This window comes from Medicago sativa, chromosome 4 (genome assembly GCF_051527215.1).
Source record: "Medicago sativa cultivar Bolivia chromosome 4, Bolivia_mono, whole genome shotgun sequence".
Lineage (NCBI taxonomy): Eukaryota > Viridiplantae > Streptophyta > Magnoliopsida > Fabales > Fabaceae > Medicago > Medicago sativa.
Genome location: NC_140752.1, coordinates 85,224,811 through 85,251,988, shown reverse-complemented (window position 1 = coordinate 85,251,988; position 27,178 = coordinate 85,224,811). Strand labels below are relative to the sequence as shown.

General features: G+C 33.9%; 3 protein-coding genes and 1 long non-coding RNA gene across 7 annotated transcripts; 2 read left to right on the top strand and 2 right to left on the bottom strand.

Annotated features, from left to right (window-relative positions):
- Positions 1-2,312: 2,312 nt before the first annotated feature.
- LOC146933027 (uncharacterized) lies at positions 2,313-7,356 on the top strand. Its single transcript, XM_085704751.1, has 10 exons — positions 2,313-2,869; positions 2,995-3,132; positions 4,074-4,262; positions 5,310-5,447; positions 5,587-5,705; positions 5,795-5,927; positions 6,020-6,149; positions 6,253-6,332; positions 6,512-6,646; positions 6,754-7,356. Exons 1-10 carry the CDS (start codon positions 2,396-2,398, stop codon positions 6,979-6,981), a joined length of 1,764 nt encoding a protein of 587 aa, XP_085560877.1. The 5' UTR covers positions 2,313-2,395; the 3' UTR covers positions 6,982-7,356.
- A 2,667-nt stretch (positions 7,357-10,023) lies between these two features.
- Positions 10,024-11,731, bottom strand: NDHL (inorganic carbon transport protein-like protein). The gene is made up of 5 exons (XM_085704752.1): positions 11,483-11,731; positions 11,261-11,353; positions 10,625-10,738; positions 10,442-10,536; positions 10,024-10,326 (listed from the first exon to the last, which is right to left on the bottom strand). The coding sequence occupies exons 1-5, from the start codon at positions 11,714-11,716 to the stop codon at positions 10,179-10,181; spliced, it is 684 nt and encodes a 227-aa protein (XP_085560878.1). The 5' UTR covers positions 11,717-11,731; the 3' UTR covers positions 10,024-10,178.
- Positions 11,732-14,056: 2,325 nt separating this feature from the next.
- On the bottom strand, positions 14,057-16,068 carry LOC146933025 (uncharacterized). 4 transcript variants are annotated; one of them, XR_015007310.1, is made up of 4 exons: positions 15,833-16,068; positions 15,392-15,458; positions 14,905-15,085; positions 14,057-14,759 (listed from the first exon to the last, which is right to left on the bottom strand). It is a non-coding gene; the product is annotated as an uncharacterized LOC146933025 (long non-coding RNA). The 4 variants fall into 4 exon arrangements; XR_015007311.1 differs by having other exon boundaries at positions 14,905-15,076; XR_015007313.1 differs by having other exon boundaries at positions 14,905-15,017.
- Positions 16,069-17,741: 1,673 nt separating this feature from the next.
- On the top strand, positions 17,742-25,239 carry LOC146933024 (putative clathrin assembly protein At2g01600). Its single transcript, XM_085704749.1, has 15 exons — positions 17,742-17,939; positions 18,031-18,100; positions 18,231-18,328; positions 19,664-19,802; positions 19,947-20,074; positions 21,053-21,145; positions 21,285-21,335; positions 23,034-23,099; positions 23,183-23,248; positions 23,342-23,422; positions 23,523-23,603; positions 23,697-23,867; positions 23,942-24,023; positions 24,124-24,245; positions 24,646-25,239. Exons 1-15 carry the CDS (start codon positions 17,850-17,852, stop codon positions 24,997-24,999), a joined length of 1,692 nt encoding a protein of 563 aa, XP_085560875.1. The 5' UTR covers positions 17,742-17,849; the 3' UTR covers positions 25,000-25,239.
- Positions 25,240-27,178: the final 1,939 nt, after the last annotated feature.

Here is a 27,178-nt window from a genome sequence, read left to right as displayed (position 1 = left end):
AGAAATTAGTCATCTCTGACGATGGTGGAATTTGTGAACCTATATCATGGTTACCTACAAAAAAAAGTATAATAAATTGACAAAAGACATATAAATTAACTCCGTAAAAAAATTATACGGCTTCACAATGGTTATAGTTTTATGAAATATTCAATATTTGTCCTCGTGAGCTTAGCTCAGTTGGTATGGACAGTGCATAAAATATTAATATTGAAGGTTCGGGGTTCGAACCCCGACCACCACAAAAAAAAGATATTCTATATTCATAGGAATTTATGGTTGTTATTAGAAATTAAGATACTTTTTATCTCATAACATATTACATCAATCGATGCAGATTTAAATTATTTTTTTTTAATATAGGAAGTTGGTTTAAATTTATGGTTGTTATTAGAAATTAAGATACTTTTTATCTCATAACATATTACATCAATCGATGCAGATTTAAATTATTTTTTTATAATAACATAGATTAATATTTTGTAACATTGCCGCTTCATACAGTCCATTGAATTTTGATCCCCTAGAATATCACCAACAACAAAATTAAATAAATTTCTTCAAAAAAAAAATTGGTTTAAATTTATGGTTGTTATTAGAAATTAAGATACTTTTTATCTCATAACATATTACATCAATCGATGCAAATTTAAATTATTTTTTTATAATAACATAGATTAATATTTTGTAACATTGTCGCTTCATACAGTCCATTGAATTTTGATCCCCTAGAATATCACCAACAACAAAATTAAATAAATTTCTTCAAAAACAAAATTAAATAAATACTAGCATAGACAAATAATTAAGTTAATGTGAAACCATGTTAGTAAAAGTTCACGAAGAAAAAGTATATGAAAAAGTTAATAAAGTTTCTACAAAAAAAACATCGATTAAATTTGAGTCTCCATATTTTATATTTAGAGTGTGAATAATGTTAATAAAGTTTCTGCAAAAAAATTAAATAATAGTATATGAAAAAGTGTATGATTTTTTTTATAGAAGTGATATTTGTCAAACCTGAAGAATGAGAAAGATTGATTTCAAATGTGTAATTCTACTTGTGCTAAAATTATGTGAGTAGTTGTTTAACGAAAATTCCTTAATTTTGTAGTCCTAAAAATATGCGAGTAGTTAGAATTTTAATTGGCATATGATGCTAAAAGATAATGAAATAAGAAATAATTTAAGCAATTTAAAAAATTATGTTTTAAAGATAAAACATAACAAAAGGTAGCATTAAAATTGGTGTTTGGCAAACCTGAAGAAGGAAAAAGGTTAGATGAAAAGAATGTTTGGGGTTTCCATTTGTACTCAAAATATGTGAATAACAAAAATTCCTTTATTCATAGTTAACATTTGTATTAGACTATTTGTCAACAAAAAAAGTTAACATTTGTATTAGAATATGTTGCTAAAAGATAACATAATAACTAATCGAAACTTTTTTTTTCTCTAAAAAAGAAAAATTAATTGAATGATATGGTGCTAAAAGATTAATCAGTAACTAATTGAAGTTTATTTTCCTAAAATAAAAAAACAAACCAATTGGAGCCTTTTTTAATTTAATCATAAAATCAGATAATATATGTAAACTTTGTTGAAAATATTATATGTAGTTTGTTGAGCTATTTCTGCTACATAAAATATTAGAAATTCTATTAAAAATTTAAATGAAATATTGAGTAGATAAGATCAAAAGTTTGTTCACATATTTATGCTAAATAAAATATTGGTTTTAAAAAATATAAAATATTAAGAATAAACATAGAAATGACACGTGAGATAAAAACCTTACTTTATATATACTATTGATTGATTGTTACACAACAAAAATCATGTTTGTTATATTTGTTTTAATATTTAATTTTATTATTATCTATTTGTTATATGTGCTATTTATATTGAAAATTGAGGGTATATTTAGAAGGAAAAATCCAACTCAAAAATGCTGAAAGAGGTTGTCTTTTTTCCTTATATTTTGGACAAAGAAAATGAGTTTTTTTTGCTTATATTATATATGACGGAGGGAGTACTAGATTAAAACTTTTTTGAAACAAGAGATTATAGATTAAAATAAAATTGCAAGTTTGTCAAAATAAAAATAAAAATTCCAAGTAGTTCTTAATGGTTTTGTTTTTTAATCAAACACGTGTTGCGTGCAGACTCTTATTCCACAGGTGTTAAGAAACTATTGGATATAACACGTTATAATTTCAACACAACTGCCCCTTGGTATTGCGGTAATTCCGTGTTGATAGTGAGGTCAAATCCTATAAGTCAACTCTTCGTAAGATCAAAAATTCCCTTTCACCTTCGTTTTTTCTGTTCCAATTTTCATATCTCTCTCACTTTCTCTTCCTCTTTCAATCACTTTCTCACCCCCTTTTCAATCATGGATGAAAACTACACCCCCTCCGGATCCATCTCCCACACCGCCGAATCTAACTCCTCATCTCACGGCGCCGATCACGGCTGGCAGAAGGTCACCTACGCGAAGAAGCATAAGAAGAAGGAAGCTAACGGCGTCGCCGGTACCGGTAACAAACTCACCTTCAACGGAAACGACGCTGCTTTCAAGTCGCTTGAGTTGCATTCGGAGGATCGGAGAAGGAAAATTCTTGAGGCGAGGACTGCGGCGGAGGCTGAATTTGATGATGGTCCAGTTAGATCGAAGCAGCGATCACGCAATTATGATGATGATGACGATGAAGACGATGATGATGTGGATCGGTCAGGGGAGAATGGAAAAGCTGAAGAGGTGAAGAAGGTTAAGAAACCAAAGGTGAAGAAACCTAAGGTGACGGTGGCGGAAGCTGCTGCGAAGATTGATGCAGCTGATCTGGAGACTTTTCTCGTTGATATATCGGTAGGGTTATTGAATTGGTTAATGTTGAGATTTAATTACGGTTTTGTGATTGGATTTGATGAAGAGATCATGCATTGTGTTTGATTTGTGATTTGAATTTTTTTGCATGTTTGTTTTTGAATTAGGCATCGTTTGAGCAGAATGAGGAGATACAGATGATGCGGTTTGCGGATTATTTTGGACGTGCTTTTTCATCTGTCAGCGCTGCTCAGTTTCCTTGGGTGAAATTGTTCAGGGAGTCACCTGTGGCTAAGATTGTTGATGTGAGTTTCAAGTTCTTTATTTTGATGACAAATCATGGAATTGAAAGATTAATTGTTGTTATGTGAATTGTGCTGGTAAATGTCTGTGTTCAACTGTTATATATGTTCTGGTGTTTTTGGATGGATCACTGATTATTATTATTTAGTGGGTTGCATTTCAATGCTTTGAATGTGTAATTGCCCAATTTCTGTTACAAGATTTGTGATCAAGCTGTGCTAAAACTTCCTCTTTGCATTGTGAAACTCCATACGATGAGGGTTTATGATATGAAATCATACTTATATCTTAACTAGGAACTCAGGGTTTATATGAAATCATACTTATATTCTTAACTAGGAACTCATAGAGCTAAATAATATGTTTGGAGCTTTTAATTTGGTTGTCTTGTAGAAGCATAAGAAAGAAACGTGTTAAACTTGGTATGAACCATGTAGCAGTTTTTATAAGTCTGTTCCTTTCTGCAAATTTGAGTAGCAAAAGTCATTGATCCTCGGAAAGGAAAACGTGCCAGCTTCAAATGAAATTGTTGGATGAGCTAATGTATTTCTTTTCAATGTGTGAATCTGTTGATCCGTTATAATGTGAACTTATATAGTTTTTTTAAGGTTTGGTACGCGCTTCTGATATGTGAATCTATGATCATATTACACCTTTTTCTACCAAGTTAAAATATTAGTGTGTCATGCTATTAGATGTTATTCATATTTTAATGCTTTCATTATCGCCCATACCACAGTACTGAAATGTTTTATATATTTCTGCAGCTACTGTTTAGCTAATAATGCTGAATCTGTTTCGATGTTTTGGTGAATTGACGTCTGAAGAATATTGATTTTTTTTTCACAGTTCACATTTTGTCATGATGTTGTTTATCATAATCTTGGCTCTAGTTTCTGTTTTTTTCTGTGAATGTTGACACCGAATATTTATGTTTTATCAGGTGCCACTTTCTCACATATCTGAGACTGTATACAAGACATCAGTTGACTGGATCAATCGTCGGTCTCCCGAGGCACTTAGTTCCTTTCTGCTTTGGTCTTTGGACAGTATTCTTACTGACTTGGGTAGCCAGCAAACTGTGACCAAGGGTTCCAAAAAGGCTGTGCAACAAGTAACTTCAAAATCTCAGGTAACTTGCACTCGTCTTCTTTGTCATGAAACTGCTGTGGTGTTCTTTTATTTTAAAATTTAAATTTCTTTTTGTCCTAAACAAAATCCAATAATAACGCCAGCCACCAACATAAACCAAACTAAGCTAAGGCAGAACAATAGGTTTTTTTGTTCACTATTAAGGGCCAGTGGAATCTGAAGAATCCATATCCTGAATCACAAAGACAGGCCTAGTAAATAATCTTGTCCCAAATAATGTTTAATTAACACATGACTATGACCCTTCACACGTGCCACAATGGTGTAAAATTTCTGGAGGAGGCACAACATTGATTAATTGTAGTTAGTTTTTTCTTTTCTCACCCTTTTCTATTGGATCTTCATTTTAAATTGATTTGTGCATTCAATATGATCGAATGATCAATATCAAGACAAATAAAGGAACTTCTGTAGGTGCTATCGGGTATGTAGTCAATTCATGAGTGCTTTTATGACCTGGAAATATCAGAATATTCGTTTGTAGTTTTGAAGTATTTTTCCCCTTTTGGAGGGTCATTTGATTCATGTTGCCAACCGGACCTAGTAAGATAAGTCTTGGTGGTTGTTGTTAGTTGTGACGGCATTTTGTGACTTTGGGGGTCAAATATCCATGTTCTTTGTTTGCCATTGTCTTTGTCCACCTTTGGTAGTTCCGAATAGTTGGTAAAATAATATAGCCTGCTTGACTTTCATTATTCAGTTCACAATGTATTTTCCTCTTAAAGTTGAAAGAACTAGGAAACAAGTAGTAGCTGAAATGAAAACAAATGTTTCCATCTCCATTCCAGTAGGTTAAATTTGATTTGGAGAGTTGCATGGCGTGTTGTTGTTTCCCTGTTTATGTGAATTTTACTTATCAGAGACTTGTAAAAAAAACTTATTGGATTTTGTGACCTTTGCCTTTTGGTCCCTAAAATCATATTCATATTCAACTTTTATATGATTATCTAGCCTTTCAAAATGAAGAATATGTTTTTCTTTTCCCTGATTTAGATGTAGATTGAGATTGATTTTACATGACCTGCAGGTTGCAATATTTGTTGCTTTAGCGTTGGTATTGCGCCGAAAGCCTGATGCTCTTATTACTGTATTGCCCAAATTGAGGGAGGATAAAAAATATCAAGGACAAGAAAAACTCCCAGTGATTGTATGGATGGTTGCTCAGGTGAGGAGTAGATGCCATATCAACTAAATGGGCTCATTAGAAATAGAAAAAAAGAGTTTTTTTTACCCTTTCAAAAGGATAAGTACAACATTTTACCCCTTCATCTCGCTAATGCTTAATATTAAAAATCTATGTGCAGGCTTCAGTAGGAGATCTCTCAGTTGGTTTGTATTCTTGGTCGCGGAATCTCCTACCTATAGTGGTTAGCAAAAGTGGCAACCCGCAATCCAGGGATTTGGTTTTGCAGCTTGTGGAAAAGTATGTAAATGTTTCTGGCATCCTTTCCACCCCTTTTCGTACCATAGCTGTTGCCATCTTCACCATTATGTTTTGTTATTTGCTTGCAGAATTTTGTCCACCCCTAAAGCACGGGCTGTTTTGGTTAACGGTGCTGTAAGAAAAGGAGAACGATTGATTCCTCCTCCAGCATTGGAAACTTTGATCCGTGTTACTTTCCCCCCATCTTCAGCTAGAGTAAAGGTAGGTGTTCAGCTGGCTCTGGTGTTTTTGCATTTGGATGTATCATAGCTCTAAAGCTTTCAAATTTTTGTCAATATGTTGCTATTATACAGGCTACAGAAAGATTTGAGGCCATATATCCCATTCTGAGAGAGGTGGCTCTTGGCGGTTCTCCTGGAAGTAAAGCAATGAAACAAGTCTCACAGCAGATATTCAATTTCGCTATCATAGCAGCAGGAGAAGGTTGGAAACCTGATTTTATTGTTTGATTTCTGTTCTCTATCTTGCTTAAGATGAACCAAGTGTTTAGAAGGTATTTTGAAATATTTTTTTATTTTTTTTCCAGACAATCCTGGAGTATCGAAAGAAGCAGCTTCTATTGCACTTTGGTGTTTTAACCAAAGCACTGAATGCTACAAGCTATGGGTGAGTTGTTCATCTTGAGCATATTGAGATCTTGCAAGTTTTTGTAATCTTTTTTACGAGGAACAAGAAAATTTATTACAAGAAATAATTATATTTTTATTTTGCATTTTTTATTTATACATAACAACCATGAAACTCTATATACTTATTTGCTCTTATTCTTTATTGGATATGAGCAGGAGAAAGTTTACCAGGAGAACATTGTAGCAAGCGTTGCAATTTTGAAAAAGCTTTCTGATGACTGGAAAGAGCAAGCTACAAAATTGTCTCCTTATGAGCCACTCAGGGAGATCCTAAAGAACTTTAGGCAAAAGGTAGTTTTTCAGCCATCTGTCTGCGCGATATATTCTATCCGTCTATTGCATCTAGGATCACTTACAAATCCCCTTGACATGGACTGATTTAACTATTTTGGCTGCAGAATGAGAAAGCATTGACAACGGAGACTGATGCTGCTCGTCAAGCACTCATCAAAGATGCAGATAAATATTGCAAGATAATCTCAGGAAGAGTTTCACGAGGCCATGGGTGCAAGTCATTTTTGACCTTTACCGTGCTTGCTGTGGCTGTTGGTGCTGTTGTTTTCTACCCCAACATGGAATCTTTGGATTTCAAGAAACTCGCTGTAGTTTTCAACTCCCAGTTCTGAGCATTCGAGAATATTGTGCATTACCGGCAGTTGGTTGCATCAAATAGCGATTTTCTCTTCAGCTTACATCAACCACAATGGGTTCAGCAAACCAATTGCCTCGTAATAAAGTGCATAATGCGGAGTTTGTACACTTAGCTCAAAACTTGTTCAGATGACACAGAATAGTTGAGGTCAATCTACTTTGAGGTTTACTTTAGTTTGACCATTTTATAATTTATTTGATGTTCTCGCTTGCTTCTGTTGAGTCTTAAAATTTCAGTATCTTATGCCTTTACATCACCATGCTGGCAAAATGCCAATGAGGCAACTACACCTGTATTATGAAGTTAATTTAGTTTTTTTTTAATGATAAGTTAATTTAGTTGAATCAAAGGAATTTTCATGATGCACTGCGAAGTTTTTTTCATAGCTATTGTACTATTTACATTGGCCTGTGTCCTTTCCCCTATCTTTTCTCGGTTCTTCATTTGTTCCCTTTTAATGGAACAACACTTGTTGAGCTTGTCATTTGGTCGATAAAGATCCGGAATTCAGGATACTGAGTGAGCGAAGGAAGATGATTGTTTTCTGTATTACGTTGACAGGCCATAACTTTTTAGAGTTAAATGGATATCTATTGACCGTATTCTCTCATCTGATATGCTAATTTGTTATATTATTTTTTCGATAAACATCTGTATGATGGTGATGCATACATACCCATTAAACTCTACTATTTTTCAAGGCTCTTGTGATTTTGCATGCTGCTTGTCTGGTTATGAATTTTTTTGACCAATTATCTATTTTTGTTTATAGTTTTTAAGAAGTCAGGCTTTTGCATGATCATCAATATCATAAATGAGATGTTTTTCTTATGTCTTTGAATATTTTTTTCCCTCGTGAAAGTTATGCGACGAACTGTGAGATTGTTTGAGTGTGGAATTGTTAGTCTTTTAAAATAAGTTTTTACCTTTGAGTAGTTATTTTCAAATTAAATTTTACGTGGAATACATCATGTATTTACTTCGTGACAAGGTTTTTCATATTGAATTGAATCGCACACCCATCCTTTTTGGCTAAAACATTCTACTAATTTTCACTTGTAGACGTTGTAAAGCAAATCCTTAACCACATGACATCAGTACCATCAATACTGAGGTTCTGCTCTTTCTCTAAACTCTACTTCTGCTTGTTGACTGTAAGGCTTTGCTTAGGTTTCCCCTCCCCAGTTTAATGGTACCTTCTCTCCGAGTCCAGGTATGCTCCATTTAGCACTTGCTCCATTTAGGATTTAGATGGAAGACATGTGGCAAACAAATATTTAATGGTTGAGATTTTAAATCAAAATATTAACATATTTTTAATAAAAACAAAAATAAATATGTTCCCTCTTCCTCTTACGACCTCTCATCCTCTACCTCTCCTTTCACCGCTACCAACCTCTCCACCGCCGTCCATCGCCGCCTCTCTTCATCATTTACAGTGTCGTCACCTCTTCCTCTCATCATGGTCTCGCCAAACAATTGTTATAGGTCGCGGTATTATTATTGCTTTTCATCTGCAACTTTTGTTATGATATTATACATCAAAAATCAAGATGGAGAACCTGTTTGCTTCAAGTGATTTATTCTCCAGCAAAAGTAACGGTATCAGTGCTGTTAAAAATGGATCTGATATGAATAGTTCAATTGAAATTAGTGATTTGATTTTCAATTTTTGTAATTGGGAATCTCAGGTTAAAAATGGTTCAGTTTTGAATCAGGAAGAGCGTATTGACTTTGAATCCGGCGATGGGCGGCGGTGGGAGGAGGTTGACAGCCGTGACAGGAGAGGGGGAAAGAAGAGTGAACGGACAGGGAAGAGGGAAGGTTTTTTTTTTCTATGATTCTATCACACCAATGTTAATTTTTAAGCTTGAAATCTCAGCCGATAAATGTGTGTTTGCCACGTGTCTTCCATCTGAGGCCTTAAATGGAGTAAATTGAGCATTGGCTAAATGGAGGATACCTGAACTCCTTTTCTCCTCTTCTACGAGGCTCTCCCAAGTTTGACCGGGGTCCATTTTGACATCATTCCAGCGACTCACCCTTTTGCCAACTCTCCGCCACATGCTTTCATCCACACCCACTACAAGGAAAATGCTGTTTACAGCGACAAAAATGTTGAAGAATTATCACGACCACTTAACTCATTTATTATAGCAACTGCATGTATGGTAAGTGGAACCTTTTTTATTTGTTTTATTTTTTGATACCACAGCAGTTTTTGGTTCATGAAACAATCGTGAGAACTCTCGCGATATATAACATTGTTGCTACATATATTCATATGTCCACTCACCTTGAAAGATCTTGGCCATCAGTGGAGTCCAAGCTCTTCGATCTATATCTACAATCCTTTGTTCTTTCCCTCCGCCAGTTTCTTTTCTAACTTTTATTGTTGGTGGAGTGACCACCGTCTCTGTCCTCTACCTCCATGGATGATCCCTCACCTACCTCTTAAGGACCAAATCATCCTCCACCCAAGCCAAAGTGGCGATGTTGTGATTTCATTTCTAAGCCAAATTGTCAATGTTGTGGTTTCATTCCTTTAACATTATACCCCATAAGATCTATTGTAGGTGTATTGAATAGTACCGTTGTGTCTCTCCTGTTTTGTTACTTGTTTGGTGTTTTGGTGTTAAGTCTGGTTGTGCTCAAGCTCGTGTTCCTATATTTGATGAACATGGCTAATGGTGGTCGCCGCCAACATCCATATCCTCCATGGCCAACACCAGGACCACCTGTAGTTCTTCATTTCTCCCTAACCACCAACCATGTGCAGAGGAAGTAATTAATTTGACTACTTGACTTTAGATTTTGGTATGGTATTGCCATAGTGGTTTCTTAACTCTCTCTGCATATTTTTTTCGCCCAAGACTTAGTTGGCTTAGCTAATTGTGTTAGTTTGAATTTGTAGATGGGGAATGCCCCGACACACCCTGTCTGTATCAATCTTGTTAGGGCAGTGATAAAAGATTAGTTTAACGGAATCCAATTGACAGTTTGACACCGTTCAACGTTGAAAGTGAAAATTTGGTGTTAACTTTGGCTTTAATTTTTACAACTGAATCCCATTCAATGATCAAAAGCAGAAAAAGGTATAAAATCCTATACATCACCAATAATATAGTTTAGGAGTAAAATGATACATATGATTTGTTGGTAGTTTGATGGCTAGTCATAATCTTCAGGATCAGCAAAAGGGTACTTATAGTATGCATTTCTTATTTTTGAAGGATCATCAGGTATAGACCAAGGATACTCCATGTCTGGATCCCGTGGGAACTTCCTGAAGTTTAGAAACGGTACCCAAACAATGAGCCTACATCACAAGAAAAACGAAATTAGTAATTAAAAGAAGAGAGAGATCCAATCACCATGCACATTAAAGTAAGTTGCATCAAATTGTAAATACTTATAAGAGAAGGTGCACTCACGCTGGGAAGAAAATGAAGACAAACATGAATTGGAAATACATCTCCGCAAGCTTTCTTCTGTACCATCTTTTCCAAAGCCAGAACAAGATTATTGGCTGCAGTAATTATAATTCTCCCTGTTAATACACTATGCTCTCACTATATATAATGTCAAACTTCATAAGATGTGATATTAAAACTTACTGGCCCAACAAGGAAGTAGAAAAAGAATACAACCCCCAATTGTGCCAAAATCCACCAAAGTTCTTGCGGATTATTATTTAATCCAGTGACTGCTAATGCTGCTGGTTGGTCAGCCTGTTCAAATAATCACCTTTTGTCTATGTTAACACACTATATAAAATAACAACCAAAACTTAGAGACAGTATATAAAATATCCCTCTAAGACCATCCCCAATGGTGGTGTCTTTACCAATTAAGACACCGTACCTAATAGGTACCCCCATTGGGGAATTTTTTTTTTGGGGTCTCTTAAGACCCGGGGTCTTATTTAAGACCCCCAACTTTAAACGGAACCCGCACGCTTTTAATATTAAAAAATTGATATGTAGTGATATAAAGTTATTGATAGTTGATTAGTGGGTCCCATTTAAGAACTTTGTGTGAGATCTGGGTTGGAGGGATTGAGTGCTTATTAGGTACTACTATTAAAAAATAATAAAAGAGTGATGTGTACGTGTGAGACCCATTTAAGTATCCAAAAATGGGTGTCTCCATTGTGGATGCTCTAATATTTTGCCATTAAATATTTATTTTAGTAGTGATATAAAGTGTAGCAAGGATTGAATTTCTATGTACAAAGAGTATAATAATCTCACCAAGGCCAAGAGAAGTGCTCCAATGGGCAGTGCCAAATTTGGTTTCTTTAGACTGATAGGATCATTTGCCTTCTGGCTGCTGCATTTTACTATCTGCAATTGGATAATTAATTAATGGGTTAAGGTTAGATAATTAGTTAATATAATACAATGAAAGGAGCAAACTAAAAAATATGACTAGAGAATTGGTTGGTGGAATAAGAAAAGCAAATTAATTATTACATGTAGTGATTGGTTGGAAAGAGTAGTAGTAGTGTTTTTGTGGAATGGTTTGTGTTTAAAAGCAATGAAGAGAGAACGAGATGAATAATAGGGAAGAGGAGGTAGAGCTTTTGGAACATGGAGGCTCAATGAGCAGCTCATTTTTTGGTTAGAGCTGATCTCTCGGTTTGGTTCCTTATCCTTTTCTTCTTTTGTTCCATGGCAATGAAAGAGTGAGTGAATGATAAAATTCATAATTACACGTGGAAATGTGACTCATCCACACCACCACTCCCATTGCTTACTGTCCATTCATTCAAGTTTTTGACATGTAACTAAAACTTTTATTTAGTTTGTAGTCAACTAACTCAACATGTTTTTTTTTTCTTCCTTTCTTCCTTTTCTTAACCCCCATGAGAAAGGAGCTTGTAAAGTGAAATTCGATTTCAAGGTAAATAAAATTTAACTAAATATTATTTTTGTTGGAATTCAAACTTACTACTTCCAATTGATTTGATATTAACCAATGTTGATAAATCATTGGTAAAACTATTTTTTTTCTACGAGAAACGAGCTCTAATAATTTAGAGTTTGATCAAAAGAAAAATAAAATTTCATCAAAAGATCAGGAACAAGGGCAAATGTCAACCGTTAATATTTCTACCATTAACTCCTATTGAAATGAGGGAAAAATACACATTCTCTATTCAATTTACCTATGCCTCCGCTTCACTTGCCTACTTAGATGTCAAAGTGTTTGCAAACACCATCCTCTATCAATATACACAAAGCTCTGGTCGAGTGTCTCTTTGGGTTATCCTCTCGATCCGGTTTGGATCATCACATAAGTCTTTTTTAGGCAAATTTAGATCTTGAAAATTGTCTATCTTAAGAGACTAATATAGTTCATAGATGATAATAATTTTAAAGGTTTCGTTAATTTTAAAGTTAAATTGTCGGATTTTATAACTATTTTTGGAATAAAAGTTAATCATGCAACTCAACAACTTTTATGGTTAGACTGTGGTTCTGTCCAACCACAGCTGGCAATTCACGAGAGGGAAGTCCGCACCTGAAGGCAGACTATATTCTATAACCTACCTATAACTAACTCTGCATGTGAATGCGTCAGTCAAATGTAGAAATTCTGGTTGTGTTGCTGTTAGAAATTGTCAAGCAAGGCAAACCCTCAAGATTTTCAATCAATGACTCCATGCACATATTTTTCCAACAGTTATTCCCCGTCTCCCCACTAAGGCATAGATAGATGTGAGAACATATATGTAATTTAAAGTTAAGTAGGTAATTAGTTAAAGTTTTTTCTAAACTAGCCCATCTTTGATTCAAAACCAGATATTATAGATTAATTAAGTCACCTAGTAAGTATAGTTTGATCAACAATTTAAGATTGTGTGTAACGGACAAGATTAGATTTTTACGTATTAAATTAATGTTCGAATTTCAGTCGAAAGAAGTATCCATATTTATAGTGCCGACATGCATAAAATAAGAATAACTCCGATTTTGAGAACCTATGAAGAAGAAAAAGACATAGTTTGATTATTAATATAAAAAGAATCGTTCTTTGATTATTTTTTCCACCAATTATTCTGACACAATACATGTAACACTAATCCTTAAAGTCACATGCATTAAGTTTCATAAATACAACTGAAATGATAAAAGACTTCAAAGATATTTGATATGTTGGACACATGTTTGAACATGGATTTCTCATTACTCTTAATGTGTGTTCGAATGTGGTAATTAGAAACCGAAGAGTTTATGATATGAAATAAATCAAACAATGTTCGATTTTTTTAGAGAGGGTTTAATTTAAAAACTTCTGGTTTTTATTTTGAACAAGCTAAAATGATTAAATTACTCAACCAGAAAATTCTTTGAGCACAAGTTATCCTTAAAAAGACTTGAAAAAGTTACAATGATACAATGTTAACACAAAATGAACAAACAACCACCGATAAAAAAGGAAAATTAAGTTACATCCATTTGACAAAGAAGATGATTAAGTCTTCAATAATTGTAATCAAAATCAATCGTAACAAATGTCGATTTAAACCACAAACTAGACTCTTTGACCCGTGCTACCGCACGGGTCCTACCGAGCAGAAGTTAAACGAATAAGTCGCAACAATGTAAACATATATAGTTAATATAACTCATATAAAAATCTAAAAACATGTTCACTTGTACGACAATGATAACAATGTAAAAGCTTGCACCAAGATTGTCAATACTTTTTCTGTCATAATTCTAGCTTCGATCCGATCATTTTATTCATTATTCTAGTCAACATGTTTAACATGAGTAATTTAAGTTAAAGATTATCACATCCGTAACATGTTACTTTTTTTCACACAACTGAAGTAAAACTAAATTAAAACTATAAATTCCTATTTTTTTTAAAGCAAAACTATAAACTTATGTTTAACATTTTATGGATATGAAAGAAGAAAAAAAAAACTATTAATTTATCCTTCAAATAATGTGCATTAACTCTCTAAATTGCAGTCCACAAAGACAAAAAAAAAAAAAAAAACTAAACGTAAGATGATTCGCATAACGGACGGAGTGTAATTCAACTTAGTTATTTGTTAAAGCAATCAAAGTGATTGATAATATTATAATCAAACTTAAGAACATCGAAGCTGGACTTTAGAACACCAGAGTCACTCCTATCTTGCTTGATCTTGTATTTTTTTTCCTTGCAGAACAGGACACTTGCGCTAGCTTGTTGTTAAACTTAAAGCTCTTTTCCAAAGCTCTTTCTTGATCAAAACTCAGTTTTTTTTGCTTTTCTTTTTCAACATTAAGCTACAATCTTCATAGATATCATCATGCAATCAAATAAAAAAAATTCAACATAAGCAAACACCCAAAAAAACAAAAATCAATATAAGCAAACACCATAAGAAAACAGTAAAAACAAATGAAGAGACCAAATCATTTGTTACATATGGGGATGTCATACACTACCAAATAAACCCCAACATTATGAACATTTACACCAGACATACTGCAAACACATATGTACACACAATAATGATGATTCCTAGAAGCCATATTCGCAACCTGAGCCTGCAACTGAGCAGCTCTAACTTTAGTGATCAAAGGCCTTTCAGAACCTTCTCTACATGCATAGGCTTTTATGAAACATCTATAATCAGTATTTGAATAAATAAGCAAGGAACTGTTGTTTCAGGTGTCCCCTTTCGTTCGAATCTTCAAGCCACATTCCCAGCTCCATATGTTACTGAAATCACGCCAAAACCTACACCTGTTACCAATAAGCAATATGTCAGGTATCGCACACCAGCAGATTCGTGGCCATCACAACTGCTTGGAGAGCAACTAACTTCTAACTAAACATGTTAATTGTAGAATTCAAGTTTCAGTATTGATTGGTATAGCCAGCCAATTACCTTTCCTAATTGCAATGTTGCTCAAGAGTTGTGTATAAATTATATAAACTCGATGATCTTAGAAAATTTTACTCAATTCTTTTGTGTCTTAGCTTTGATTGGTTGAATAGTCTCTGTAAGTACACCACAAAGCTTCAGACACCATCATAAGCCTCTATATGCGCCATTCAAACTACAGTTCCTTCCATTTTTATTTATTTTTACACACAAATGCCTCAGAAAAGAAATGTTGACAGATTAAAATTGGTGACAGGGAAAGATAAAGTTAAACTGAAGCATCAATTTTCAATATACACGCATATTCCAAACAAAAAATTCATGAGTGAAAGATAGAGTAAAACTCAAGCAATAATTTTATGAAATCGTCTATCAATGGACTACTTCAATTTTCAGTCACTATAGTACACAACTGTAAAATCTGTTTTAGATGAGAAATCAACTAATAAAAAAAAGCAAAGTATGCTACAAATCAACAAAGGAAACTCACCGTAAAAGTCTCCAACATATACAAATCAAATATAGAAACCCCCAAGTAAAACTCCTTTAACAACAATCTGGAAAACAGAACTCAATTTCTCAGAACAATAGAACTCAATATGCAACCCTCAGCATAAGAAATAATAGCAAAATATAGATGACAATGCAATACAAAATCCCTTTCAAGGAACAACAAACCTAAATATAATCACCAGGAACTAAAAGAATAAAATGAATTAAAATTATACTCAAAAATCAATTTCCCCCGCAAATTACAATTTTTATTGAAAAATTAGACTCTAATTAAATTAATTTTTTCTAGGTATACATATGAAATTAAAAGAAAAGAACTGGAAGCAGGAAATAACATGTAGGTATGGTGTGGACAAAGATATACTTCAAATGCAACAAATATTGAAGGAAATAAACAGTGAAAGAAGTGAAAACTTACGAAAAGGTTAGGAATAGAAAAAGAAGAAGCAGGAGCAGAAGATTTCCAAGACTATCAATAGCCTCCTTGTCACAAAACAGAAGCAAGTGTCAAATCGAATATAAAAAGGGGATTGTAGGAAAAGAATCAAAAACCAAAATCATCAATCGAAATTGAAACCGATTTGCGATTGCAGGTCTCTCTCTCAATTGAGTTGTTTGGCGATGAAATTTGAAGCCCCCAAGTCAACAAAGGAAACTCACCGTAAAAGTCTCCAACATATTCAAATTTTATGGCAGCTGGAAGGTCATATTGAAATAGGAGGCAAATGGACAGTTAGCAGCTGCATTTATTGCTGTCGTGTGGCTTAATTGGTAAGCTTGGTAAATCACTTTAGATGACATGTGCATATAGGAGGGAAAATCAAATTTCAAAATTTGGAATAAGCATTTAATGAGATACCAAAAGCTTGCAACACACACCAACATTTAATGAGTCCCCATTAGCTTGCAAAGCACTCTTTGATTAAGTACTTTGGAGGGAAATTGGCATAGAAAATTAGGGCTAAGCCAATTGCTTGACCTAATTGGCTTTTAGAGTAAGTATGAAGTATGATATGCATGAAGCTTAACCTTCTGTTTTTTAATTTATGCGTGTTATTTTCTCAAATACCAAAATTCTTCTCTTAGTTTCAATTCAAAATCACACCACAGCGTTCGTATTAGACAATCAAATAATGAATTTAGAGAGTACAAGACACAATACTTTAACATCATTCAAATGCGCGTGATTGGGGAACCAGGACAACCCACACAGTCCCCTTTTCTTTTCCTTAACTAGTCCTGATAATCACTTTTTTTTTGTTGATGGTAGAATCTAATAATCACTTTAATATACTCAACCAGCGCTATTGATTGCAAATTACAATTCAATAAACTAATAAACAACTTCTGAAGTTTTGTAGGAAAAAACTTCTGAAATTATAATACCAAGTCACTTTGTCCTTATAAACAATTCAAAAGATTGAATTTATGTGCCTAAAACGATCAATGTGATAAAACATTTTTAATTTTAAACGTTTTATCCTTATAAACTTGTAATTAAAATGTTTTGAACCTTTTCTTAAAAAAATAATATTTTTTTTCTAATTTTAAATGAGTTTAATTGGTAGCACTTTTGTAACCGAAAAAAATTGCTAGCACTTTCAATGTAAATATTATTGTATCGTTAGTCATTACACTCAAGTGATCTGATTGACATGCATTTGGGTAATTTGGAAGGAGCTCAATTCTAAAATATTTTGCAAAATTCAGTTGTTCCAAACTTAAAACCTAATTTCTTTTTTGATTTTAATTATCGGTAGTCTAACTTGTTAGTTTGTATTAGTTTTGAATATTTTTTCAAGCCCTTTTAGATACACCTTGTACTTGATGGACTTTTTTTAATTTTTTTTGGTGTTCGGGGTTCGAACCACAAACCTTACATATATTATGCATTATCCTTACCAATTAGGTTAAATTCACGGGGACAATCGACTCTTTTTAATATAATTGCATTTGGGTTCTTCAATTTTTTTATTTTAATATAATTGCATTTGGGTTCTTCAATTTTTTTATATATTGTAAGTAAATCATAACCTATAGTTATGATTAAAGTCAAATATTTTGAAACAATATTTTTTCTTTTAAAAAATTCAAATGTTATTAATCATCCAACCAATATAAATCAAACACAATTCTTCTTTTGAGAGGAATAAATCCAACCCATTTTAAATAAATAAAAAATAATTAGTAAAATAAGAAAAGAATATAAAAATTAATTTTATAAATGGAAAGAAGGAAAAAAATAAAAAAAGGGATGATGATGGTTGATGGAACACAGCGAGGAGGGGGTTGCTAAAGTAAAAGGAAAGGGTGTCTGAATTGAATTCAGTTATTGTTGGCTTGGCACTCAACCTTATTACTTTCTCTCTCTAAAGCGCAACCAAACACCTTTTTTCTTGTTAGAGAGAGAAAGCCAAGATCATCGCATAGCATCAATGGGTACTCTTCAGTCTTGGCGAAGAGTTTACGGTGCCGTCAAAGATACCACCAAAGTTGGTCTCGCCCATGTCAATAGCGATTACGCGGTAATCCCTCCCTCCCTCCCTTTTGATTCTTCTCTTTTTTCATGAATCAATTTCGGGATTATTATTTGAATAATTGTTTTGCTATTATTAGGATTTGGATGTTGCTATAGTCAAATCCACTAATCACGTTGAATGTCCACCCAAAGAAAGACATCTAAGAAGTGAGTACTACTACTAATTCTTACGATTCAGATCCGAATTCGTTGTTTTAGGGATTTTCAATTTTTTCTGATTCATTATGGATTGTGAAATTTTAATTGTTTTTTTTTTTTTATATCTATTTTTGGATAGAAATTCTGTTTGCAACTTCTGCTGTTCGTCCCAGGGCTGATGTTGCTTATTGTATTCACGCTCTTTCAAGACGACTTGCTAAGACGCGAAATTGGACGGTATGAACTTCAATTGTGTCTTCAATTGCAAATTACAGTTTGATTTTGTTGTATATTGAACATTTCCTGTTAGAATGAATGTGAATCCGGGGGCTGTTTAATTTCCAACAATGTTTTGATTTTTTTAAGCATTTTAAAAAATATTCGATCCATTTTTAAAATGCATTTTCAGAAATTTCCAGAATGCCTTCTCTAATGTTTATTTTATCAGTGATAATAAAAACGAGAAACACCAGAAGTAAATTGACCCATGTTTTTTGAAATTCCCTTTATAACATGATGCAATGTTGGGTTTGTCACATTTCATAGTATTGGAAATTCCCTTTATAACTTGATGCAATGTTGCAGTCCGGCCCTAGTCGCCTAAATTGCGACCTTTGGTTAGCCTTCATTGCAGCCTCCAACACCTTCATTGTGCTGGCTTTGAGGGGGTGGATTTAGTCCCACATCGGATAGATAGTACTCTTGAGAAGAGTTTATAAAGAGGAAACTCCTCACCTTACAAGCCGGTTTTGTAAGGATGAGATAGGCCCCAAATTTCAACACAGAGAATAGTTTCTCATCATCGAATTCAACAGAATTTATTGTTAGAAATGTGAATGTAATATCGTGAATGTAATATCATTAGGTGATTATTGCGAGTCTAATACTTTTATCATTTTTGACTTGCAAGTAGGTGGCTGGCAATTTATGCCATTTGCCTGAGCATTTGATTTCTGATAGCTTTAACACGTCTTTTAAGGGCACTACTGATATACATGTGGGCATGTATCTTTGTTAAATCTAGATCACTTTAAAAAACATATGCCTGCAACGCATAATCTTGAATTGGATTGTGTGCTGGTAGAACTTAGTTGGGTTATCACTTGGGCAACTTAACTTGAAACATTGAAACAATCACCGTATTGTTTGTCACCAAAAATTTGTTGTCTTAGGTATTTTAATTTTTAAACTTTTATAAATGTAGTTTATAAGTGACAATATAATTATTTGATAATGACAAAATATAATTATTTGATAATGATTGGTGACATTTGGCCTAGATGACACCAAATGGTGGAAGGAATTTTGTATCAAGTATTCAGATCAGTTTTAATGAAGCTTGTTTAGTGGATCCACTTATTTTTGATAATTCCAGTTCTTCTTGCTATCCAAAAAATCAGCATCTCCTTATATTCTGTTAAATGTATAAATAAGTTTATTGTATGTCAAAAGAAATTTAAATTCATTAATTGCAAACATGTTATGTTGCTTTCATCTTTTTTTACGCAAGAATAAAATATTAGAGGATCAAGCCTTGATCTGATGTCCAGTCTTCCTATGTCTTGTTCGCAGGTCGCATTAAAAACACTGATAGTCATCCATAGGTTACTCAGGGAGGGTGATCCAACGCTTAGAGAGGAAATTCTGAATTTTTCACAGAGAGGAAGGATTCTCCAACTTTCAAATTTTAAGGATGACTCTAGTCCAATCGGTTAGTTTTCTGACCTTATCATCTTTATATGTTGTTGTTTAACCCACTTGGGCTCAAGTTAGAGGTTTTCAACAATTATGCTTGTGAAGATATTTGAATTGACATGTGTAATTTGTTTGCCTGTATAATTTTATTTGCTTCCAGCCTGGGATTGTTCTGCCTGGGTACGTACCTATGCATTATTTTTGGAAGAAAGACTTGAATGCTTTCGGATTCTGAAGTATGATATTGAAGCTGAGCGTCTACCCAAACCTGCCCAAGGACAGGAGAAGGTAATTCAATAGCAAGTTATTATACTCCTTTTTGCTAGCATGTCTAGTTTCAAGTATGTAGCATCTGATATTGTTTTATGTCAATTTAAGAGTATTTGCATGAAATTGAAAAGTAAGCCTTAAGTTGAGTACTATTCTCTGTCATTTGCCCCTCCCACACATCCAACTTCGAGTGAAAATATAGACGTCTCAAATGTGTGTATTGTGTTTGAAAATCATCAGTGTTAGTTCAAATGCTTTCTGTAATCTGTTTAAAGGGCCCTTCACACCTAATGTATCCTTGTGAACATTTGGCATATCTTTCCCCCTTCAATGGTATTAGCAGGAAGACATCCTTTTGTGCGTGTTTACGTTTGCCTTGTGTCGACTGTGTGTTAGTTCTTCCTTCATATCTTTGTGCTTCTCTTTGGTGTTATGTTCATCGTTATCAATGCTCTAAACGACTTGATAGCCTTTTTTCTCTCCCTTTCTTCTAGTTGTTTACGACTTTTCCTTTCACCCAAGATTAGAACAGTTCTGTAAGGACCCATTAAATTTTTTAACTTGGTATCTTTGAAAAAATAAAGCCAGCAGACACATTTAAATACTTTTTGAAATCATAAAATAATATTAAAATCATATAGTGATCTAGATCTATTGATTAACTTGACCAGTTTTTCAATTCAAAAGATCACCGGTTACGTTTAGGTCTCTGCAGAAATCTATGATTTGTAGGTATTGCAGGGAAATATAATTTTTAGTAGGAACGGAGGGAGAAATCCAACATAATACTTTTATTGAAATTATTGAAAATGTCAATATTTCTTATTTAAACCGGTTAGCATTGCTAATTAACGGTGCTAACAGTTTTTATATGGTTAATTGTTGATTTATCACAGTTGCTATTATTATCCATCTGCATTTTTGTTGCATGTAGGTTTCTTATTGTACACTATGTTTGTTTTCAAAAAGTCTTAATGTTCATTTGTTTTTAAGCAGGGACACAGCAGGACTAGGGATTTAGATAGTGAGGAGCTATTGGAGCAGTTACCTGCTTTACAACAGCTTCTATATCGACTTGTTGGCTGCCGGGTAATAATGTGAAACATGTGGATAGTTATTATTATTATTACTATGATTTTATTGTTTATAATTTGACAAGTTTACTGTACACATCAATTTGGTTTAGTATGTGATTATAGAAACTGATTGTATGCTATAAATTACACAGCCAGAAGGAGCAGCTGTTAGCAATTATGTGATACAATATGCGCTAGCTCTGGTATGTTCTCTCCTCAATTTATCCAAAGCACTCTTGTATTAGGCTAGTCATTCTGAAATTACAGATAGGTTGGTGAGAGTATATTTATATACGTGGATTTGGATCCTCTAGCTTTCATTTCTCTACCTTTCTATCTCTCTTGATTTGCTTTCTTCCGCATCTGTTTCCCTTCATTTTTAACATTATCATCATCTCTCCTATTTTGCCTTAAGTCACTCTACCTTTCCCGCGTAAAAGGTAGAGGATCCTTGTCCGTATTTACACATGGCTAGGAAGCTTCTGTCGGGCAATTTTGTGTTCGACTGAAACTTTATTGGTTTACTTTCCAAGCAATGTTTTAAAAACCAACCAGTGAGACCTCCAAATCATGGTTCAATCGGTTCAACCACGATTGAACTAGATGACTAGTAAATAAATAAAAAACCAAAAAAAACTGGCCAATTCAACCAGTTGAACGAGCTTGTTCAGTCTGGTTTTTAAAACATTGCGTTGGATGTGCTGTAAGACTAGACTGGATAGGATTCGGAATGACACCATTAGAGTGAGAGTGAGAGAGAGAGAGAGAGAAAGAGAGAGAGAGAGAGAGAGAGAGAGAGAGAGGGAGGGAGAGGGAGAGATGACACCATTAGAGAGAGAGGGAGAGGGAGAGGGAGGGGGAGGGAGGGGAGAGGGAGGGAGATAGAGAGAGAGAGAGCGAGTGAGGGAGGGAGGGGGAGGGGGAGGGAGAGGGAGAGGGAGAGGGAGAGAGTAGAAAATAGGCTTAGGTGGTTTGGGCATGTAGAGAGAAGACCTATAGATGCTGTAGTAAGAAGAGTAGATTAGACGGAGGAGAGTCAGTTCAAAAGAGGTAGAGGAAGACGTAGAAAAACTATAAGAGAAACTATTAGGAAAGATTTAGTGAGTTGGATCCAAATCTGGTTTATGATAGAACATTATGGCGTAATTTGATTTTGATCCATGTAGCCGACCCCACTTAGTGGGATAAGGCTTGGTTGTTGTTTTCTATTTATGTTGATTCAAAACAGTAAATGTGAAGTATTGGGCATACAAATTCAGATTTGAATAGATTTTTTTTTTTTAAATGTGTTTGACCATTTACATACATTTTTCCATTGAAATGGTACTGCAAATATCCTCCATACTAAGCTGTTGTTATTATTGGAATTGGTTTCAAGATGTCTCCATCTAATACTCTGTTCAGGATAGAGAGAGAAGTTAAATGATCCTTCCCTTGCTTATAGTTGTGAATTTGGTATTGACTTTATGGTCGCCCTCATGGTTAACGAGGCATTGTAAGCTTCATATCTATTTGTTACATCTGTAAATGTAAATGAGCAAATAGTCATTATGGTCCTTGAATGTGTGAGGCGCTTAGTAGTCCCTAAATAAATGTATCGAAATTGTAAACCCATCCTTAGCGACTCTTGTTAGTAATTTTATGGACTTAATTGACCAATGAAAAACGCATTTGAGGACTAAATTGACTGTCTACTAACAGATTCAAGGACCAAAATGACTAATAAAAGAGACGCATGTGGATGTGTTTGCAACTTTAACACACTCAGCGACCAAATTGGTTGTTTATTTGTAAATACTATCCATTAGTAGAGGTATATAGTTTTAAATTTGTTGTGGTTAGGTGCACATAAATTACATTTTTTTTTTTTTTTGTTATTGATCTGCTTTGGCTCATTCTAGGTACTGAAAGAGAGCTTTAAGATTTACTGCGCTATTAATGATGGCATTATCAATCTTGTTGACAAGGTAAATTGACTTGTGATTATTTATGCGATGAGATTAAGTTGAAATAAAAGCTGTTTTATGTTGAATCGTGAATTTCCTTGTAGTTTTTTGAGATGCCAAGACATGAAGCTATTAAAGCCCTTGAAGCCTATAAGCGTGCGGGTCAGCAGGTGATAATTTGCTTCTTGTATCTCTTTCGGTTAACCACTAGACTTTTACATTTTTAATTTCATGGTGCTTGTGAAATACCTAAATTATTCCAGGCAGCAAGTCTTTCTGATTTCTATGAAGTTTGCAAAGGATTGGAACTTGCTAGGAATTTTCAGTTTCCTGTCTTAAGAGAGGTATGTCTGTAGTATTGCAATTTAATGCATTGATTTAATGAGTTCTTCCTATTTCATTTTTAATATGGGGTTCCTATTGCTTTATTACTTTTCATTTTAGCCTCCGCAATCTTTTCTTACAACTATGGAAGAGTACATTAGGGAGGCACCCCGGGTTGTTAATGTTCCAAGTGAGCCGATGGTTAGTACATAATTTCTTATGTTTTACATAAAGCATTGTTTCCTACGTCAATGTACACTTTTAGACCAATAATCTGTTTCTCTGTATCAACAGCTTCAGTTGACTTACAGACCAGAAGAAGTTCTTGCAATTGAAGATGTCAAAGAGCCCGAAGAACAGGTGCCATCAGAACCTAGTGATAATAATGTTGCTGCCCCCAATTCTGAGCCTGCACCTCCTCCTCCACCACCATCTCACAACCATTTTGACACTGGAGACTTGCTGGTAAATTACTCTATCCAAATATATCCTTAGTTAATATGTTTTTGGGTCTTTTCTAATTCCTTTCCTTTATGTAGGGATTGAATGACCTGGAACCTAATGCATCATCCATAGAGGAAAGAAATGCTCTTGCGCTGGCCATAGTCTCCACTGAAAATGGTGAGCTTTGTTTTTAATTTTCTTCACAAACTCTGCTGCTTAGCAAGGTTTAATGGATTGCTTTTCTCATCTTTAAAATGTCTCTGTTTTGTGAATATAGGCACTGCATCGGCTTTTAACTCTAGTGCTGCTCAAACAAAAGATTTCGATCCTACTGGATGGGAGCTTGCCCTGGTCAGCACTCCGAGTACTGATATTTCTTCAGTTAATGAGAGACAATTGGTAGGACCTTCATGCAACCTTTATAGATTGTTCTTATAATCATAAATTACTGCACCATATGATTTCTATAGTATACTGTTTTTATGCTGGTAAATGATGAATTTATTTATCACATGCATAAACAACAAATATTACATTGTTCTCGAAACTATTTGATGGCATAAATTCATTATGCACACTATTCTGGGTTAATGCATGCATATACTTTTTCACAAGTCTCTTTTTTTACAAGTCATTTGATCTGTGAACATTTTTTTTCCTGATACCAAAAGGGTCCTCATGTTAATATCACCATGTCTGATAAAAATAAGTGAGATGGTCCAGAGTGAATGATTAGTACATCATAAATCCCCTAGCTTCAGCTATGTTTATCATTCTATTTTTTGTCATGGAATGTCAGGCTGGTGGACTGGACTCTCTCACTCTTAACAGCTTATATGATGAAGGAGCGTATAGAGCTGCACAACAACCAGTTTATGGAGCACCAGCCCCAAATCCATTTGAAGTTCATGATCCATTTGCTATATCAAGCAACATTGCTCCCCCGGCCGCTGTCCAAATGGCAGGAATGCAACAGCAAGCGAATCCATTTGGTCCTTACCCACAGTTCCAGCCTCAGCCTCATCAGCAGCAGCAGCATATGTTGATGGACCCTGCAAATCCCTTTGCGGATTCAGGATTTGGGGGTTTTCATGCAAATCCCGTTTCTCACCCACATAATAACAATCCATTTGGAAGCACCGGCTTGTTGTAAGAAATAAGATGCCCCTTTTTGGAAATGTGTTGTATTTAATCAAGTTTTTTTTTGTACATTTAGAAGTGAGTAAATTGTTACACGAGTTTACTCATTTGTTGCTAGATACATGTCTTCTGGAATGGAAGGCGTGCCTTGTAAAATCAAAGATGTATTTCATCTTTTATGATATGCAGAACGGTGGGATTGCTATCTTTGAATATTATAATCATTTTATGATATAATACATGTTTATATTGAGTGATTGTACAGACAATGTTTTATATTGTTAATTGCTGCTATGGAAATGAAACGGTTGCTGAATTTACTTGGCTCGATAACTATATTATATTGCCATTGTCAATGGTTCAGATTGTAAAACAACACTTGAATTCTGTCTCCGGAATTTATGTCAGTTTTCCCAGAGGAAGGTATACACTTTAAAATATAAAAATACAACGGGCTACATTGATTTCCGTTGCCAATAAAAAACACGGTTTAATTTACGTCTTTGCATAGCCAGTTTATGTCAATAGAAGATTTATTCAGCATTTTTCTCTTAAGAAGTTATTTTTTATTTTTTTATTTTTTTTAAATACCAAATGTTAGTTGAATTTTTGACTTTCTTATAACTTCAGCCTTCAACTCTACCTGACTATCAAATCAACCTCTCTTTAGTACTAATTTAGGACAGCATATATAGTGACTTAATAGACAATTTGTAGCCAACTCGGGTACCATATTGATTTAAAATGGATGATTGTGGATTATTCCTCTCCATGTTAGTCTAAGACTTCATTTTGTTGTAATCGAGGGTAGACATTTCTTGTCTAGACTAGTGCTTTAACCTCGTTTTTCATTTCTTTTATGTCGAACTAAAAAATCCAATAGTACATGTCTACATCATTGTTAAAGACTCCTTTTTATAATCAATTGCACATTAAAAGAAAGAAAAGATACATCATTTAAATTTGTTAAGCTCAATGATCAAGCAGTTTGGGAATGCTTACTGGATACTACTGCCTAACAAGTACTTGAGCACATGACTTAGTAGATATGAATTGATTATATCCTCCCAGTACAGTGCATTACGCATTTGATATGTGCATACTTTCATGACAATAATACTTACGTGTCCTCGTGCGTCTGTGCATGTGCATATATGTGTTGTGGATGGTGGTAAGGCATGAAATGTGAAGAGATAATTATAATTATAATAATAATAATAATAATAATAATAATAAAGAAGTTTTTAAAAGATAAAGAGAGGGCAGCTAGAAGGTATTAAGACTGGGCCAAGGCTTCGGTGAGAGAGTGAAACAAGTCTCCTCTTGTGAGATAGTTTAACACAACCATAAGATATATTAATTTTTAATTCAATGGTGTGGATTTGAGAAGGGCAACCTGTTTGAATAGTGTTGGACAAGGTTTTTTCATATTATTAGGTTATTAGCACATGAGTAGTTAGATATTGGAATTATTCAAAGATAATCTTAAAATTGTTTCGCTACGACGTTAGCATCCAAGAAATGACAACCTAACATTGTATCATTCATAGAAAATTTGGAGAAAAAAAATTCTTGTTTCGTAAATGATAAAATTCCTTTTTTTTTTTTTTTACAAGAATGATAAAATTGCTATTTCTATTAATTTAATACTTTTTTATTAAATTGAACAACCATTATAACATTTTTATTATTTTGACATTGTTAGCAGACTTTAATTTTCAGTTAATCTATTGAAAAAAATTAATGAAAAAATTAGTGTGATGTTTAGTTTTGAAAAAAAAAATGTTAATAAGTATTTGTTCTATTTAAAAAAGAAATTGTGGTAGAATTTTGTAGAAAATTTAAAACATCTCCAACCCACCCAAAAAAAAAATAGGTTGAGTTGGGTAATTGGGTAAGTATGGTTTTAAAAATGAAAAACTCATAATAAAATAACAGGTTTAGGGTAAAACCAGGCTCAAATCTAATAAAGTCACTTACCAAATAATGCCAACATTTTTATTTCTATTTTCATTGAGAAGAAGGAGAATACAAAATATTATGGTCATAAATCAAGTCTAATTTTCAAGAAGGAGAATACATTCTCTATATTCGAAATCAAATCATTCTAGATTTACAAATTTGGATGTTGCACTTTTTGGTTTTTTTTTTATGATAATGCAATTTTATTTTATTTTTTTGAAAGAGATAAT

What these genes read in the sequence shown, in the direction of transcription:
- NDHL (XM_085704752.1), bottom strand. Translation starts at nt 11,716, where the DNA reads ATGAATTTTATCATTCACTCACTCTTTCATTGCCATGGAACAAAAGAA. An exon ending in TTTCCAACCAATCACTACAT is followed by an intron (nt 11,354 to 11,482) that starts GTAATAATTAAT and finishes ATCCAATTGCAG; the next exon opens with ATAGTAAAATGCAGCAGCCA. An exon ending in TCTACTTCCTTGTTGGGCCA is followed by an intron (nt 10,537 to 10,624) that starts GTAAGTTTTAAT and finishes TAATTACTGCAG; the next exon opens with CCAATAATCTTGTTCTGGCT.
- LOC146933024 (XM_085704749.1), top strand. Translation starts at nt 17,850, where the DNA reads ATGGGTACTCTTCAGTCTTGGCGAAGAGTTTACGGTGCCGTCAAAGAT. An exon ending in ATGTCAATAGCGATTACGCG is followed by an intron (nt 17,940 to 18,030) that starts GTAATCCCTCCC and finishes TGCTATTATTAG; the next exon opens with GATTTGGATGTTGCTATAGT. An exon ending in CTGCCCAAGGACAGGAGAAG is followed by an intron (nt 20,075 to 21,052) that starts GTAATTCAATAG and finishes GTTTTTAAGCAG; the next exon opens with GGACACAGCAGGACTAGGGA.
- LOC146933027 (XM_085704751.1), top strand. Translation starts at nt 2,396, where the DNA reads ATGGATGAAAACTACACCCCCTCCGGATCCATCTCCCACACCGCCGAA. An exon ending in CTTTTCTCGTTGATATATCG is followed by an intron (nt 2,870 to 2,994) that starts GTAGGGTTATTG and finishes TTTTTGAATTAG; the next exon opens with GCATCGTTTGAGCAGAATGA. An exon ending in AAGTAACTTCAAAATCTCAG is followed by an intron (nt 4,263 to 5,309) that starts GTAACTTGCACT and finishes CATGACCTGCAG; the next exon opens with GTTGCAATATTTGTTGCTTT.